Below are 16,791 nucleotides of genomic sequence, written 5' to 3'. Positions count from 1 at the left end.
CATGATTTTGGTAGTGCTATGAATATGGGATACTTATGGTTGGCTTTCCCACTTGAGAATTTACCGAAGAACACTTGCGCTGACTTCAGGTTTCATAGTATATATACATTCCCACGCTCCCCACTGGAAATTATCTCCATAAAGGAAAAATGTCACTGTAAATCAACCATCAAACACCACCCATGTAAATTGATTAACTTAAGTTAACACACCTCAAACAATTCTCAAGTTACAAAGAAATCTTTATGTTAGAGTAACATGAATAGTAGAACTCAACAGCCTGGTTTGCACATAACAAGAAGCCACAGTGGGTGAATTTCCCTGCAGGGCTTCTCATTGAGATGGTGGTGAACTGTGGCGACAGTATGCTGTAGCTTGTCATTATGTGCGAACCTGGTGAGGGTAGGTTGTTGGGGTTCGTGACAAGCCACCCAGAACTCATGGGCTGTTAACCACCTCAACAACCCACCCTCACCAAGTTCATATGTAACAACCATCTACAGTGCCCCCCCCCCCAACCCCGAAAGCCATGGCTCAAATATTTAAAATGGCAGCTGCCGCCCAAGAAAAAGCCCTGCAGGGAAATTCACCCAGGATGGCTTCTTGATCCCTGCAAACCAAGTCTCTGGCTCAATTCTGACATGATGCGATCTCATAGTTTGGGCTAACTGTAGTTTGAGCTTCCAAACATACAGGTAAACTATGGCTTAGATCTGCTAGTCTGCTTTCATTTCCCATTAGCTCAGCATGCCAGTCTGTAGGTACAGTGGCCTATGAGGAGTAACAACTGTAACTATGGTTCACTCTCACGGCAACAAGGGCTGCCAGAAACAATGACTGCAAGCCCAAAGATTGCAGGTCTTACTAGGGTTGAGATTCACTAGTCACATCCCAGAGGTTTTGAGGAAGATTTGGGTTCATCAGCACAAAATGGCCACTTTGGCGCAGCCGGCAGGGCATAGCAGGCCACTTAGTTCTGTACATGTTTACAACATCTTTCAGCCTGAGAGCCAAATTCAATTTTTGGAGATGCTTTTGTGGGGGGCACACTCCAGTGGTGGGTAGGACCAAAGGCAAAAGGGGCAGGGCCAAAAATACCCACATATTTTAGCTTAAAGCTCTTACTACCATTAAATAGGCCTTGGGGGAAGCATTGCAATATTTTAGAATAGGGAAAAATCTGCACAAAACCTGGGAAACCACAAACAGTTGATGATTGGGAGAAAGTGGGCATGGCTATCTTGGGACCCTTGGGGGCACAGTTGGATTGGGACCCAGATTTTGCACCACTGATCTAAAGGAATTGCATAGAATTGTAAGCATGAGGTCTTTGCTCAGCAGTCTTTGCCATGGGAACACATCCTGCCAATAAGGGAAATGGCCATTCAACTTTGCTTGATCAGCTTTGAGAGCTGGAGAGGTCAACAAAATTAAAGCAAGACCCGGCTGCATTACACCCTTCCAAATGGCCCATTTACACGCACATAAAGGAAGGTGGCCTGCTAATCTACACAGATTAAACCAAATAAGCAAATAGTTTATAAATAGTTTCAGCTCTACGTTCAGATGTTAGGCCAAACCGTGTTACATGCAAACACATTTATTAAAAGTGTAATCGTTTTATGAAGGACAGCTTTCAGGACGTGGAGAGGAAGGAGTGCTTAATCCTCCTCTATTACCCGGCAACTCTTCCCCCTTACCAGGTGCTTTCCCCTTGACTGCAGTCTTCCCCCAACCTGCTGTCCTCCAGATGTCTTGTCAGCCAGCGTGGCTATTGTAGGGGTGTAGTCCAACACATCCAGGGAATACCAGGGTGGGGAAGGATGAACTACTGGTTGCAGATGCAGGTTTGTAAATGTCATCAGTTACTCCATGGGAGGAAGTGGAAGCAGCCGAGGAGGAGTTGCAAAGGACAAAGAGACGCCCTTCCTCTTCTCTCCTCCAAATCACCCTTGCCCAAAACTGCTTTGCCTTATTAGAAGTGGGAGTCGGGTTCTTGTTGCTCATATCTCTGCACATCATGGCCGTCCTCCACCTCTCCCAAGACATTTAATGGAAAGGTACGGTTTGGTGGGTAAGCTAAATAAAAGGTTCAGAGATACTCAAAAGGTAATAAAAATCCTAATATCACCATGAGTCACAGTTTGAGAACAGACCAACATCTAATATGGAACAGACATTTCACTTCGAAATACTTAATAAGCTGAAATCCTTTTGTGCCTCTTCTCCACATCCCCTTCCATCAGCTAACCAAATGAAACTCAATAGCAGCTGGACTAAAAGCCAAGTGGCTTTCAACAGCTTTTTTGGCACAGAGTGACTTCTGTAAAACATTTTATTTCTGGTCCCACATTGCACTTTCACAAAACATCACAAGGTCATAACTACAAATGAGTATCTCTGAGAGGACACTGAAGTGATTCAGCAAAGATCACCAAACCTCCACAAGAAGAGACATGGAGAACATGTGTTAAAAGTTCAATATATACTGGAAGCAACACATTAAAAATCCCGATTCTCTCTCTTAATTACTATTCATTATGAATTATTGATATTATTTATTATTACTATTATTATTTATTACACAACTTTGGAATCTGAATGTGAGTTGATGGTTTTCCAATAGCCTTAAATGGTTGCATTTACAGAAAAACCCTCAAGAGCTTTGTGCAAATGCATCAAAAGTTACAAATGTCCGCCACCGTTTCTTAGACTACAGAGTGGCCAAACACAGATTATGAATCAAGAGAGATGTTGCTCTGCCTTCTCAGGTTCTAAAAGATGAATAAACCAATGTGTAACCTAGTTCTGCTTTGGGCACTTTACTATTTAACAAGTGGAATTTCGAAACAGCCTAAAGAGCTTAAGTAATTTGGTCCTTTAAAGAAGAAATTCTACAACAAACATAACTATTCACCAGCTATCCAGTAGAATATCTTACATAAAACAATTTACAGTCGTAATTCTGCAATACAATATCTTTTGGCCTAAGTCAATAAGGGTGCGATCCTATGTATATTCAGACAGAAAAAGTCCTACAACTCCCAATTTTCCCCAGCCAGCCATAGGTTTGCACCCTAAATCACTGTAAATACTATTCTTGCTAGACCAAACATTATCTGAGTGACTTAAATGCCACCTAGGCATTTGAAAAATGTGGGTTATGTTTTATTTGCACATGAAGCTATACATTTCCCCTCATTTTATCCTCGTCAAAGCAGTTTCTTTCAGTTTTCCTAAAGAAATGGGAGCCCAGCACCAACGATAAGTTAATCTACTGGTACTCCATTACCAAGCATAAAGTTTGTACTCAGCCACAAGGCAATACAAGAAAAATATGTATTCCTTATAAATCCAGTAATGGGTTTAACTCGCTGGTGACACACCTAGCTATTAAAATTTCTTTAGCTTGTTTAGACACCTACTTTCTTTCCTGAGGAAAAAATCTCTCTTTACTTCCATTTGGTGTCTTCATTAAACGGAAACTAAAGGAAAGATTTGAGTCTATATCCAAAGAAAATGCCAGCAGTATTGCATTTTATTTGTGGAAAAAGAATTGAAATTAAATCAAATCAAAATGCAGATACAGTATACTAACAAAAACGGGATAGGACTTAACAGTATTATCACCATTAAAGTGCATAATTAGTATTTAAAATGTTAGCCTAGAGCAGTGGTTCCCAAACTTTTTCAGGTCACCGCCCCCTTGGTTCCACAAACTCATGCCCAGCGCCCCCTACCCTACACTATAAAAATCATTATTCAGAATAGCAGTTTTCAATGACCCACTAAGGAAGATAATAACAATAAAATTCAAAACAGTAACAACTGAATACTTTATTCAAAATCCAGTTGGTGTGCCCTGCCACGCTGGCTGCAAACAGCGGTGTTTGCTCTCTTTTCCTTCCCTCTCTCAGCAAGCCTGGGGCAGGTGCTTCCCATTTAGAGGGGATTCTAGGAGTTGAAGGACTTTTTTTCTGTCTAAACATGCATAAAATTGTGCCTTTAACTTATCATGTCACACTAGCATGAATACAGGAATCAAATAGGATTTCCTTCTTCAGTGGAACACACTTACTTAGGAGTAAGCACCATTTTGTTATTGGAAAAGATAATATATTTTAATTAAAATTATGAAATAACTATCTGCCACCTGGTACAGAGTTTTCCTATGGAAAACCTGGCTGGGACTGAAGTAGAGGGGCACTAATTTTACTGTACTCATTGTCTTTAAATATGGTTAAATATCCCACAGTTACCTTGCTATTCTGTTTCTACAATTCATTTTCTCCTGTCTTTTCTTCACCCTCTCTTCGTTTTCAGGCTGAATCCTATGCACATTTACCTCACAGTAAGTTCTATTGATCTCAGTGGGGCTTACTTCTGAGTAGACATACTTAAGATTGTGCTGCAGCTCTGTTTTTATGGTGACACAAGATACACACATACCATGTTTACCAAAAGAACACTTGAAAAAAGGGGGTTGGACACCCTGAAATATGCAAGGGCAGATAGGAATGGTTTCAGCAAGCATTCTGGAAAAAGGTGCTGCTGAATCTTCTTTAGCCAGGAAGGACCTGGGGAATTGCAAATCTCCCTCTCTCCCTCCCCCTTTTCTTTTCTCTCCCAATCTGTAGTCCAGATTTTTTGGGGGGTGGGAGCAAACACAGAGACACACAGCATCTCTCTCTCTCTCTCTCTCCAACCCCCCTCCCTCCAAGCCCCCCCTCTCTCTCCAACCCCCTCCCCCCAAGCCTCACAATAGCTGCCAGGCCTATTAGGACAGGAGGGCAGCAGTTCAGAAGGGAGATGGCCCCAACCTGCAACTCCTGATGGGGGAAGGGAGCCTGGTGATGTCCTGCTCCCCACCCAGCCGGATGGCAGCTGTTCTTGGCAGCTGCTCTGCCGCCCGCCATCCTCCATGTGCTCCTTCCTCTCCGCCGCAGGGCTGTTGCTCCCACCTTGCGCAGCAACTATTGCAAGAGGTCTGCCGGGGCAGCTTGTAGGAGGGAGCAGCTCTGGCCGAGGGAGGGAGCGGCAGTGTCTCCAGCAGGAAAGAAGCCCTGGGCCCTCCTAGGCAGGAGAAGAGTGGACAGAGCAGCTGAATTTGCTGCTGTTTCCTGCTCTGCTGCCTCCTGTGGGCGCTTCCCCCACCCCCTACTTCTGCTGGGGCTGCTGTGGGCTTGAGATAGGAGGAGAGAGCGGCTGCGTGAGTGAGAAAGACCTTCCTGAGCAGGAGCCGTGTGGGGAGAGCAGCTGAATTTGCTGCTCTTTCCTGCTCGGTCCCTGGGTTTTACGACCTTCTGGAGAGACCACCTCGAGCGCCCCCCTGCCTCCCCTTTGCCTGTTAACGCCCCGTTAGTGCCCCCTGCCATGCCTTTGCCTCTTAACGCCCCCCTATGCAATCCCACCGCTCCCAAGGAGGCAGTACCGCCCACTTTGGGAACCACTGGCCTAGAGAATGCTCACACACTGTTTCGATTTTTTTATTTCAAGCAAAAGAAAAAAAGATTTAGTAAGTTTAATGCAAAGATAACTGTGCCTACAAACACTGTTATATTACCATATTTCTTCGATTCTAAGACACACTCCCCCCCCCCATATAAACATCTCTAAAAACGGGGTGCGTCTTAGAATCTCGGGTGCGTTTATCATTTCTTAGAATCAAAGCTTTTTTTCTGTTGGTGGTACTGAAATTAGAGTGCGTCTTACAATCGATGGCATCTTAGATTCGAAGAAATACAGTAACTCACATGTCTATGCCAGCTCATCAAGCTTGAGCCAAACAGAATAAAAGTTTATCCACATTATAATGCCGTGATTTCACTCTAGTGGGCAGGGAATTCCGTATATGTGGGGCAAATATTCTGTATCAGCTGCACTGGTTGCCAGTGTTTTTCTGGGCTCAATTTAAAGTGCTACTGATCACCTTTAAAGCTCTAAACAGCTTGGGACAGGTTTATTTGGCGGACCACCTACACCTGTAGAAACCTGCCTGGATTCTAAGATCAGCGCTCGTGCACCTGTTGGTAAGGCCTATTAGCTTGCTGGGCACAAGAGGTATGGCCTTATTACGTGCCCAGCAAGCCAACTTTATGAAGTACTCTACCACAGGATGTGTGTAGGACTTCCTCCCTGACTGTTTTCAAATGGGCTTTAAAGCCCTGGGTGTTTCGATCTGCTTTTAAACTAGCATATGCTCATGGTGCTTTTATAAAAGCACCATGGACATACGTTAGTTTAAAAGCAGACCAAGTTTTATGTTGAGGTTTTAGTTAACTGTATTGTGTGTGTGTTTAAAAAAATTATCTTGTAACCTTCCTTGAGGTGATGTCACCTTGAAAGGAGGTATACAGATTTTAAATAAATAAATAAATAAATAAATAAATAACAATTAATAACACTGAGAACACTTCCCCATACCAAGAACACCGCTACTAATGAAATTTATTTATTTATTTATTTATTGCATTTTTATACCGCCCAATAGCCAAAGCTCTCTGGGAGATTTACAAAAATTAAAACCATGGAAACCATTCAAAATATAAAACAAACAGTATAAAAGCATAACATAAAAATACAATATAAAAAATGCTCTTCCAGAACATTTGAGAACTACAAGTTCAATCGCAGCTTTTAAAGCTCAACTAAAAACTTTTCTTTTTCCTAAAGCTTTTAAAACTTGATGTTGTGCAGACTTTATACTGTTAGTTTTACCCTACCCTGTGCCTGCTTACCCTACCCTGTGCCTGTTTGCATTCTCTTCCCCTCCTTATTGTTTTACTATGATTTTATTAGATTGTAAGCCTATGCGGCAGAGTCTTGCTATTTACTGTTTTACTCTGTACAGCACCATGTACATTGATGGTGCTATATAAATAAATAATAATAATAAATAATAATAATAAAAACACAACCAGGATAAAATCGAGCAGCAATGCAGAGTTTAATACAGATTTAAAATACAAATTTAAAACAACAAAGTTAAAATTAAGTTAATAAACTGTTAAAATGCTGAGAAAATAAAAAGGTATCTAAAAGAATATAGTGTAGATGCCAGGTGAACCTATTTAGGGAGCTCATTCCACAGCCGGGGTGCCACAGCAGAGAAGGCCCTCCTCTTGGTAGCCTTGTGGGCCTTTTGTTCACAGTAGTAAATGAGATGTAAAAATGTGTCTAGACTGAACCACTTCAGAAAAGAGGTGGGGGCTCATGGGGCTGAGCGTTCCTTCGTACAAAAAAACGTTCTTGCACAGATATGTCAAGGAGAATGGTGCTCACTTAGTCTTCTAGATTTCTATGCATAGAAGCACTGTATAAATCAAAAGGCTGCTTCAAACAGTATGGAAAAGAGATCTATGCAACATGCCAGCTACATTATCTAGTAATGAACCCCATAGTGTTCATGAAGGCTAAGGTATCAATGGCTGCTAGTTATGAGAGCTAAATATTACCTCCAGTATCAGAGGCAGTATGCTCTCAATACCAGTTGCTGAAGAATACAAGCAATGGGCCTCCTATTACGCTTGTATCCTGCTTGTGAGCTTCATGTCTAGTTGGCCATAGTGAAAACAATGGAGTGTTGGACCTAGAGAGGACTTTGGTCAGATCTCGCACGGCTCTTCTCACTTTCTTGTGTGTTACATCAGTTTTCGTGTAACAAACGTCAGCTTACACAAAATTATATCCCAACAAATTTTTAAATTAAAGCCATAAGGCTGTGGAGGGAACCCTCCAACTCAGGCTCTGGAGAGCTTCTACCAGTCAATATAGAACATACAAGGTTGGATCCAGACTTAGTCATACTTACAGTATACTCGAGTCTACTCTAAGTGTGGCTAAGTCTAGATCCAACACTGTGGGGTGGTTCACATGATCACCATAGTTTATTTAAGCCCTGTTTGGTTGTGGTGCGTGCTGTTGGCCATTTTGAATATTCAATCCCTGGCAGGGCTGCCATAGTTTGTTGTATCATCCAAACGCGGACAGAAGGCTGTTGTTTGAGGGTTAAACAACCCTCAAATAAACGTGGACCAGACCATGGTGTATTTGAGGGTTGTTTAACCCTCAAACAACTCCTGCTGCCTGGGCAATCTCCTGCAAGCGTTGAAGATTCAAAATGGCCACCAGCACACACCGCAACCCACTGTGGCTCAAATAAGCGCTGTGGGCTGCATTGTAGCCCCAACGCAAGCTTCTTTGCACTTCCCCTCCCCGCCAAATCACTTCTCTCCAGCTGTTTTCCCCCTGGATGATATTACTTCTCAAGCCTCACTGGGAGAAAAATAGCTGGGGAGGGGGTTTCTGGGAAGGGGGCAGGGGAAGGGTTCAGCCCCAAACTCACTGCCAAATTGCACTTTAAATCGCCCACCACCCAAACCCTTATATCCTGAAATGAGAGTACAAGCTAACACCACCAGTGATACATGATTTATTATTATTTTAATAATTAATAATAATTTATTATTGAACATGATTTATTATTCTTTAAGCAATGGAGAAATAAATTTCTTATTGGCACGGTGTTAGGGAGTTTCATTTAGTAAAATGCAATTTGTTCAAGAAGGCTTTAATCCAGTGCTTGGCTATACGAACACCTATGACCAGCTGAGAAATGAAGATGGAAGCTTCTAAAATTACTTGCTGTCATATCACAAGCCTGTAAACAGACGAAGGCAATCAAGGGAACTATATTTCTTGCAAAAAGTATGGATTTCTATGTTGGTCCATGAGAGAAAACAAAATATATCCAAACCTACAGTATAGTAATACCTTTATTAGGACCAACAAAAATGTCACAAAGTCATGAGCAAGCTTTCAAGTTCTCAGTATACTTCTGAAAGTATACAAATATTTGAAGTCCACCTTCCATAAATAAACTTCAGAAAACTAAAAAAAAAACCAACCCGCCCAGCACTTATACACACATTCAAGAATGCAGAAAAGCAAAGAGACGCTTGTTGAGTCTGGCTCTTTTTTTTCAGACTGTCTAGTGTCTTGTTTAGAATTAGAGTCTTGTTGCTTAAGTGTTTGGAAAAAAGGAAGGCATTCATCTATCTGACCAAAAGATCTCAGCTTTTTTGTCCTTAAATTACGATGCTCACAGCTCGTTCAAGTGTACATTTTTAGCACTGTTAAAACGCCCCTTGTGTATAATTTGCTACAAGCTTTAAAATGGTCTGACATAGTACTTTTCATCTTTAATTAACAGTGGGACACAGCTCCAGTTATTTTGAATAAACAGGGGAGGCTTTTTTAGTTGGCCATTCTTGTTATTATTAATTAACTCATTTGGACACCATAGTTCAAAGCATTAACAGATCGGTAGGTTATGTACTAACTATTTTGCTGTTACTTAGGTGAGGGATGCAGGGCATGGGAAATGAGTTTTCAAACAGTTTGTTGCTACCATTTGCAAATGCCAGACTCTAAAGGTCAAAAGACGTCAATACACCAGGCTTGTGGAGCAGAGGCCAAAGTGAGAATTTACAAAGTGCTTTTTGAAACTGCAAAGAAATCTACTTTTAAAAAGACAGTACACTTCATTAGAATGATTACAAGGCTTGAGGTTGAATGTTGAATGTGCTGCCTTATTAAACCGAGCAAATATAGCTTGTACATACTATATTTGTCAATCCTTAACTCTGAAATAGTTTTCAACACAGTCTGTTATATTAACACAGAGCCTAAGGCAACGGTTTAATGAAATTACTGCATATTGTTTTCATATGCATGCTAATAATCAAACTGTGAGTTGTGAAAAGATATCAATAAAGCCTGAACAAACTTTCTAAATTAATGTTGGCTGTGATTAATTTATTTGAGCAAAAAGCTGGGCAGGCAGAGCCTAAAAAGTGTGGGTGACAGGCTGGCATTCTAGAGCAGGAGTGGGCAAAAGGTATATAAGAGGAGCCCTGCCGGATCTGATCAAGGGTCCATCTAGTATAGCAGTCTGTTCACACAGTGGCCAACCAGCTATCAACCAGAGACCCACAAGCAGGACATGAGTGCAACAGCACCCTCCTGCCCATGTTCCCCAGAAACTGGGGTACATAGGCGTACTGCCTCTGATACTGGAAGAACTCTATAGCCATCATGACTAGTAGCCATGGATAGCCTTCTCCTCCAGGAGTTTGTCCAATCCCCTTTTAAAGCCATCCAAATTGGTGGCCATCGCTACAATTTGTGGTAGTGAATTGTATAGTTTGACTAGGCGCTGTGTGAAGAAGTCCTTCCTTTTATCTGTCCTGAATCTCCCACCAATCAGCTTCATGGGATGACCCCTTTGGGTTCTAGTATTATGAAAGAGGGAGAAAAATCTCTCTCTATCCATATTCTCAACACCATGCATAATTGGGATATATTGGTTGATCTCTAGGGGACTTGCAGGAAATCAGCAAAGATTTCGGACTCCCAATTATTTAACAAATGACCCCCTCCTATGCTGTTGAAATTAAGAAAGGTGGTAGTATTTATGTTCCTAAATAGGGGTGAGTGTGGAGGTTTCTATTTTGCTGAACATTGTATGTCAAGGAACCTTTGCACCAACAGCAGTCATGCACTCCCACGGTGAAGGACTTCACTTCGGTACTGTCCACATACACTGCTCATTGGGGCATCCCCAGAGTTTCCTATGCAGGCAGTACACAAGTGAAGAGCATTACTGCTAATGTGGTGGTACATTGGACCAAGTGTCAAACTAAGACGGGAGAGACCCAGGTTCATATTGCTACTCAGCCATATAGCTGACTGGGTGACCTTGGGACAGTCGTTGGGTTGTATCCAACATTAGTCCTACTTAGAGCAGGCCCATGGGAATGAATGGGACTTTATTTAGTCCTGCCTAGGGAATTTTCACTGGAAGCTCTGTACCTGGGTGAGTGACCTGTGGCCCTTAAGATGTGGTTGGACCATGACTCCCATCACCACTGAACATTGGCCATTAAGGTTAGAATACAACAACAGCGGAAGGGCTGCAGAATCCACTCCTCCTCTACACCAGGGGTCCCCAATGCAGGGACTTCCAACAGCACCCATAACGCTCTCCACTCCCTGCCCCTTTCAAAACAATATTTTAATAAAAACTTGAACAATGCTAGGGCGACAGGTTCTCCTTTCTGTTCCTGAAACTGCTGCTGGGCAGGAAGAGAAGGAAAGAGTTGCTTCCGGGCCCCATTCAATCCTTTGCATGCTCTCTGCCCCTCCATTGCGATTTCTCTCCACCCAACCCATTTCCTCACTATTTCTCTCCCTTCCCAACCCCTAGCCTTCTTCTTTCTCTCTTTCCTATAGTCCTTAGCCTCTCTCTCTCCTCCCCCCCTGCCACACACTTATCTTACTGATTTTCCCCACACCCAGCCTCTAGCACCACTATTTCTCACCCCTCTACTCCTTTGCCTTGCTGTTTCTCCCTCCCTCCCAGCCTCTAACCTTGCTATTTCTCTCCCCACCACCGGTTTTGACTAACCAGCCTCCCCAACACACCCATTTTCTGGCAGTGCCCACAGCCGTTTCTCAAATTCCCAAAAGTGCCCACAGGTCCAAAAAAGTTGGGGACTTCGGTCTACAACGATCAGTACAGGGAGGGGGGAATCTTTTTTGACTTGACAACCAAATTGCATCTGGGCAAGTCAGGAGCCACATGCAAGGAGTGGGTGGGGACCCCCACTGCTGATACGGGCCTCTGAATGGGTATGCCCAGATCCCATTCACACATTTTATTTATTTATTACATTTATATCCCGCCTTTTTTCCTCCAAGGAACCCAAGGTGGCGTACATAATCCTCCTACTTTCCATGTTATCCTCACAACAACCACCCTGTGAGGTAGGTTGCACTGAGAGTCTGTGACTGTCCCAAAGTCACCCAGTGGGTTTCCATGGCCGAGTGGGGACTAGAACCCGGATCTCCTGACTCCCAGTCCAACACCTTAGCCACTACACCACACTGGCTCTCATATACCCACACCCATTTGTACATCCTCAACCCACACACATTTTCACACAGAACACACACAGACACACCACAGAGCTCACTCTCCACAAAAAAATCCCCCTTCCCCCTGCATAGCAATTAGCCCTTTAAAAAGGCTCCATTTGCATTGATAGAAGATCCAATTAGGCTTTTAAAAGCCTCCATTGGCACAAATGGAGGCTTTTCTTTTAAAAGACTGGTTGCAGCTTGTGGGGAGGGAGCAGCAAGGACATTCTTTTATCCACTCTTTTCAAACCTGGGGAGTGGGGGGTGCTTGGGAGGAAGCCCGTGGGTTGGATGGAGAGCGCTCTCGGCAGGCCGTATCTAGCCAGCAGACCAGTGGTTCCCCACGCCTGGTCTAGGGGTATAACATTGTTCACGAAGACATTAATGTGCATATGGATTAGGATGCAATTATACTGATTTAAAAGGACACACACATAATGCATGTTGTTTTAAAGGGCTCCAACATTCAGTTACCGTGGCTCACGCTTCTGTAGAACTCCAAAACGTAACTAAAGAAAGCAGCTAGTGAGTGCAAGTTAATTAAACTTTGTACAGTCAGATTCATTTTCAGGACAAAAATGCGTACTGACTCCATTCCTTTGAAACACTGAGACAAGTCTGGAGTGTATACATTTTAAAATTTCAAATTCATTATAACTTTTCATAATTCAAAACTAAACACTACGCTGAATCCAACCGAAGTGAAAAACAGAGCAAAAGTATTGCTTCACTTTCTAGCAACCCATTTACAACAGCAAGAATCAACACTTCATTCTTTTAATGTTAGGTCACTGACAAATGTTAAGCTCTATAGGCTTGGAAAACATGCTCTAACCTGCTGTGCTGAATTGGTTCCTTGCCAAGTCTCAATTTTTAGTTAAATTTGTACAGAGTTCCTTTCCCTGTAATAGTACTGTGTCCCCCCTCCCCTCCTTCAATTCCCAATTAAATTGCACAATGTGGGTATATACTGTAATGAAAGGTGGTTTCATTATACACTAAATTTAATTAAAGTGTCATACAAAAATGGAAGGACACCTGCGTTTAATATTACACTGTCAGAACATGCACACTGCAGCACTGGATGACTTCCAACTGGGGTTGCTTTACACATAACCTTTTTAGAATGGGCTTCTCAGCCTTCGTACTCACGACAAAACAGATGTGTGCCTGTTATTCACATGACAACATGCAGGTTTTGTACATGATCTTTCCCACCCACCCCACACACAGACCATTTCTGTGCAGAGAAATGTAATAGGTGAAACAGCCCCTAATGCAGTGATGGAAAACCTCCGGTCTGGAAGATGGATGTTGCTCACTGAGTCTTCATCAAGGCCCCTGACTTTCCTGAAGCTCCACCCCTTGGGAAGGGCAAGAGCAACAGAGAAGAGGGAGAGCACTGTGTTTCTGGGCTGTGTGATGAGGAGGGAAGGCCTTCCTCTCTGCTCAGTTCGATAGCCCCATGAGCTGACACGGAGAAAGAAAAAAATCCTTCCTGCTGCACAACACAGAAGGCAAACTCTGTGTGTGTGTGTGTGTGTGTGAGAGAGAGAGAGAGAGAGAGAGAGAGAGAGAGGGGGGGGAGAGTGAGTGAATGCGATGTGTGCATGTTTATATGTGGAAGTGAATGGGCTGAGCTGTGCGTATGTATGTACAGTCGTGTGAAAAAGAAAGTACACCCTCTTGGAATTGTATGATTTTACATATCAGGACATAATAACAATCATTTGTTCCTTAGCAGGTCTAAAAATTAGGTAAATACAACCTCAGATGAATAACAACACATGACATATTACACCATGTCATGATTTATTTAACAGAAATAAAGCCAAAATGGAGAAGCCATGTGTGCATGGGGTGGCATCGAGGGAGAATGAAAGGAAGGTATGCAATTCACGTATGTCATAGAATCATAGAACTGTTGAGTTGGAAGGATCATCTTCACCATCTTCCCTGTGGCACCCTTTTATGTACCTGAACACTGCTAACATGTCTCCCCTCAGTCTTTTCTCCAGAATGAAGCCCCCAAGTTCCTTCAGCCTGTCTTCATAGGGCCTGCCCTCAAGTCCCTGTATCATCTTCGTTGCCCTCCTCTGAACCTGTTCTAACCTGTCAATGTCCTACTGGAAATGTGGTGCCCAGGATCGTACACGATACTCCAGGTGCTCTCTTACTAGTGCCAAGTAGAGAGGAATAAGGACTTCACACGTCTTTGATACAATGCTTCTTCTAATGCAGCCTAGAACTGCATTAGCCCTTCTAGTGGCTATCTCCTGCTGCTGACTCATGTTCAGATTTAAGTACACAAAACAGGTGTGAGTGTGGAGGCTGTATGTGTGAGTGAATGGTGTGGGTGTGAAAGAGAGAGAGCCATCTGAGTGAATGGGGTGTGTGCATACTATCTTGCATAATTCATAGCATCTCCAAAAAGTGAATGGGGTGTGTGAGCATACTTGTGTATGGTTTGGTTTTATTATTTTAATTTATTTCTCTCTCTCTCTAATTAATTACATTTCTATACCACCCAATAGCCAGGGGTCTCTGTTTTGTGAGAATGACAGGAAGTGTCACGTGGGTGGGTGGGTGGTCAATGGGCTACGGGAGGTGTGCATGCTCAAATACCGTGCCGAGAAGGGTTTAGTTCGGCGTGGCTTGCTGTAAAATCTCCACCTATATTGTCCAAAGTACAACAGAAAGGATTTAAAGCTGGAATCAGTTCGGACGCTCGAGAAAATGAAATCTACTTACCGTATACTGGCTATATGTTGTTGCACAGGCTGGTGCTGAAAATGTTCAGGCCACTGATGATGTAGGCAGAATGAGGGCGACGGTTGAAGGCAGCAAGCGGTCTGATACAAGGGGGGATGTTGTTGGCAAGCAGATGCGGAATATTCAGTATGAGGGTTTGGGCAGCAGGAAGTCAATGGAGATGGTGCTGAATTGCCAGCCAGTGAAAGACATTCTTGTGGGTTACTATGGCTATTTAGTGGATGATGATATGGGCAAGGCCGACAACACTGCGCTAACACCTGTGGAGTTCTTTGGTCATCGACAGGCAGAAACGATGCTTTTAGCATGCCATTAAGCTGAAGGCACCCATTTGCACTCACTGTTCTTCTTGTGGTTTCCTTGGACGGGAGGTTTTGGACCGTGACGGCGCCATCACTCGTTGCGAGGAGATCGGGGCTTGTTGCATTGGGTGGAATGCTGCCGTTGCTCAAAACGGCAAAGTCATTGTTTCCATTGCTTGTAGCCATGCTCCAAAATTCTGGTGAGGCCTGCAATGCTTCGAGGAGGAGGAGGAAAAAGAGAAAAGTTATTATTATTATTATTATTATTATTATTATTATTATTATTATTTTAAAGGGCATAGTTTTGTCCATAATAAACTACTCTTGGGGATTGATGTTATCTACTGGGTTAGCAGTGCACAACATCCTTTTTCGATACACGATGTTCCAGTTGCTGTACAGTTGCACAATCCAGACCTTCACTATTCCCTCGTGAGAAGACGCTCCACCACAGATTAACAACTTGGCAAAGCATCCCAGCCGAAGACTTTCCAGAGCTAATGGATGGTCTTTCCAAATCCTTTTTCAAAACTACATTAAACCAAAGCCATTGAACATGAGCCCCAGGGGCCTTTATCAGGTCTGTTTAGATTCCCAAGGCAGCCCGTGACACAATTCAGGCAAATTACTGAACCAAGGTCCAGAATAGGAAGTAATGGCTGAAGTAGAACTTACAGAGTGACCTTCCAATAACTGCTTCTACTTCTTCACACAGGCCTCTCTGCCCCTAATCAATTTAAATTAGCAACATCAGTAACAAGGAGTCTGGAACCTGCTGTTTTCTGGGAATTGCAAACGGAAGGGTATGGAATGGGGGAGTGAGCAGTAATAAGTGGAAACAGGGCTGGCCCTCCCCTTAGGCAAAATTAGCCAGTTCCCCAGCTATTCCTCCTGAGCGCCCCAGCCATTTCCCTTGTTGGAGGACAGGGCTGTGCGTGCCCACGGCCTATCCTACTGGCCTCAGGTATGATAGAGGACCCTGTCCCATCACCAGTGTCAAAGTAAAATTCAGCTTTCTGTATATGGAAATGGCAGCCGGGGTAGGTGGACGGAGCATCTTTTCCTTTGCCTCAGACAGCAAAATAGGACTGGGGATTAGGGCTGTGATGGCAAAATAAGCAAGATATGGTGAGCCTCATTTTTAGGTTAATCACTAGCACCTTCCTCCATCAAAGCCTATGATATTTTTTTTCTACCCATGAAAAATGACTGACGGGCATGGCGCTTGGGCACCTGCTGGGAGTGTAGATTTCTGGTCCTATTGACTTTCATGCCCCTGAATATGCAAGATCAAACCTGTCAGCTGGGGAAATTTCTCCTTCAAGCAGCAGCAGCAGTCATGAAGGCACCCGGAAGGCCACAGTTCCCCCACCCCGGTTCACACCATCAGCGGTGTGTGCTGGCCGCCACTGTGAATATTCAAGCCATGGCAGGCGGTCGCGATGGGTTATCTTAGTATGCGAACCCAGGCAGGATGGCTTGTTGTCATGGGTAACAAGCCACCCAGAACCCACGGGCTCTAATAGGGTTCTGGGGGGCTTGTTAATATAGCAATAAGCCACCCTGCCTGGGTTCGCATGTCACAATAAGTTGTGGGGATCACCTGCCATGGTTTGAATATTCACAATAGCGGCTGGCACACCCACCACCATGGGCCCCTAGAGTTAGATGGAATCTTGAGTTTCTGAGAGTGTGTCAAAGAGAGGTTGGGGACTGACTGTTATATAGGCCATCTTCA

General features: G+C 43.5%; 1 protein-coding gene across 2 annotated transcripts in view; it reads right to left on the bottom strand.

Moving 5' to 3' along the window:
* Positions 1–16,791, bottom strand: part of DISP1 (dispatched RND transporter family member 1) — a 92,800-nt gene that overhangs the window by 26,934 nt on the left and 49,075 nt on the right. For both annotated transcript variants that reach the window (XM_063124107.1, XM_063124108.1), the window contains exon 2: positions 14,731–15,268. In XM_063124107.1, the coding sequence (XP_062980177.1) occupies positions 14,731–15,239 (509 nt within the window). In that variant the 5' untranslated portion in view covers positions 15,240–15,268. The remainder of the gene's footprint in view (positions 1–14,730; positions 15,269–16,791) is intronic.

Source organism: Elgaria multicarinata, chromosome 4 (genome assembly GCF_023053635.1).
Source record: "Elgaria multicarinata webbii isolate HBS135686 ecotype San Diego chromosome 4, rElgMul1.1.pri, whole genome shotgun sequence".
Taxonomy (NCBI): Eukaryota; Metazoa; Chordata; class Lepidosauria; order Squamata; family Anguidae; genus Elgaria; species Elgaria multicarinata.
Note: the sequence above shows the minus strand (reverse complement) of the source record. Positions and strands in the feature narration are given on the sequence as shown.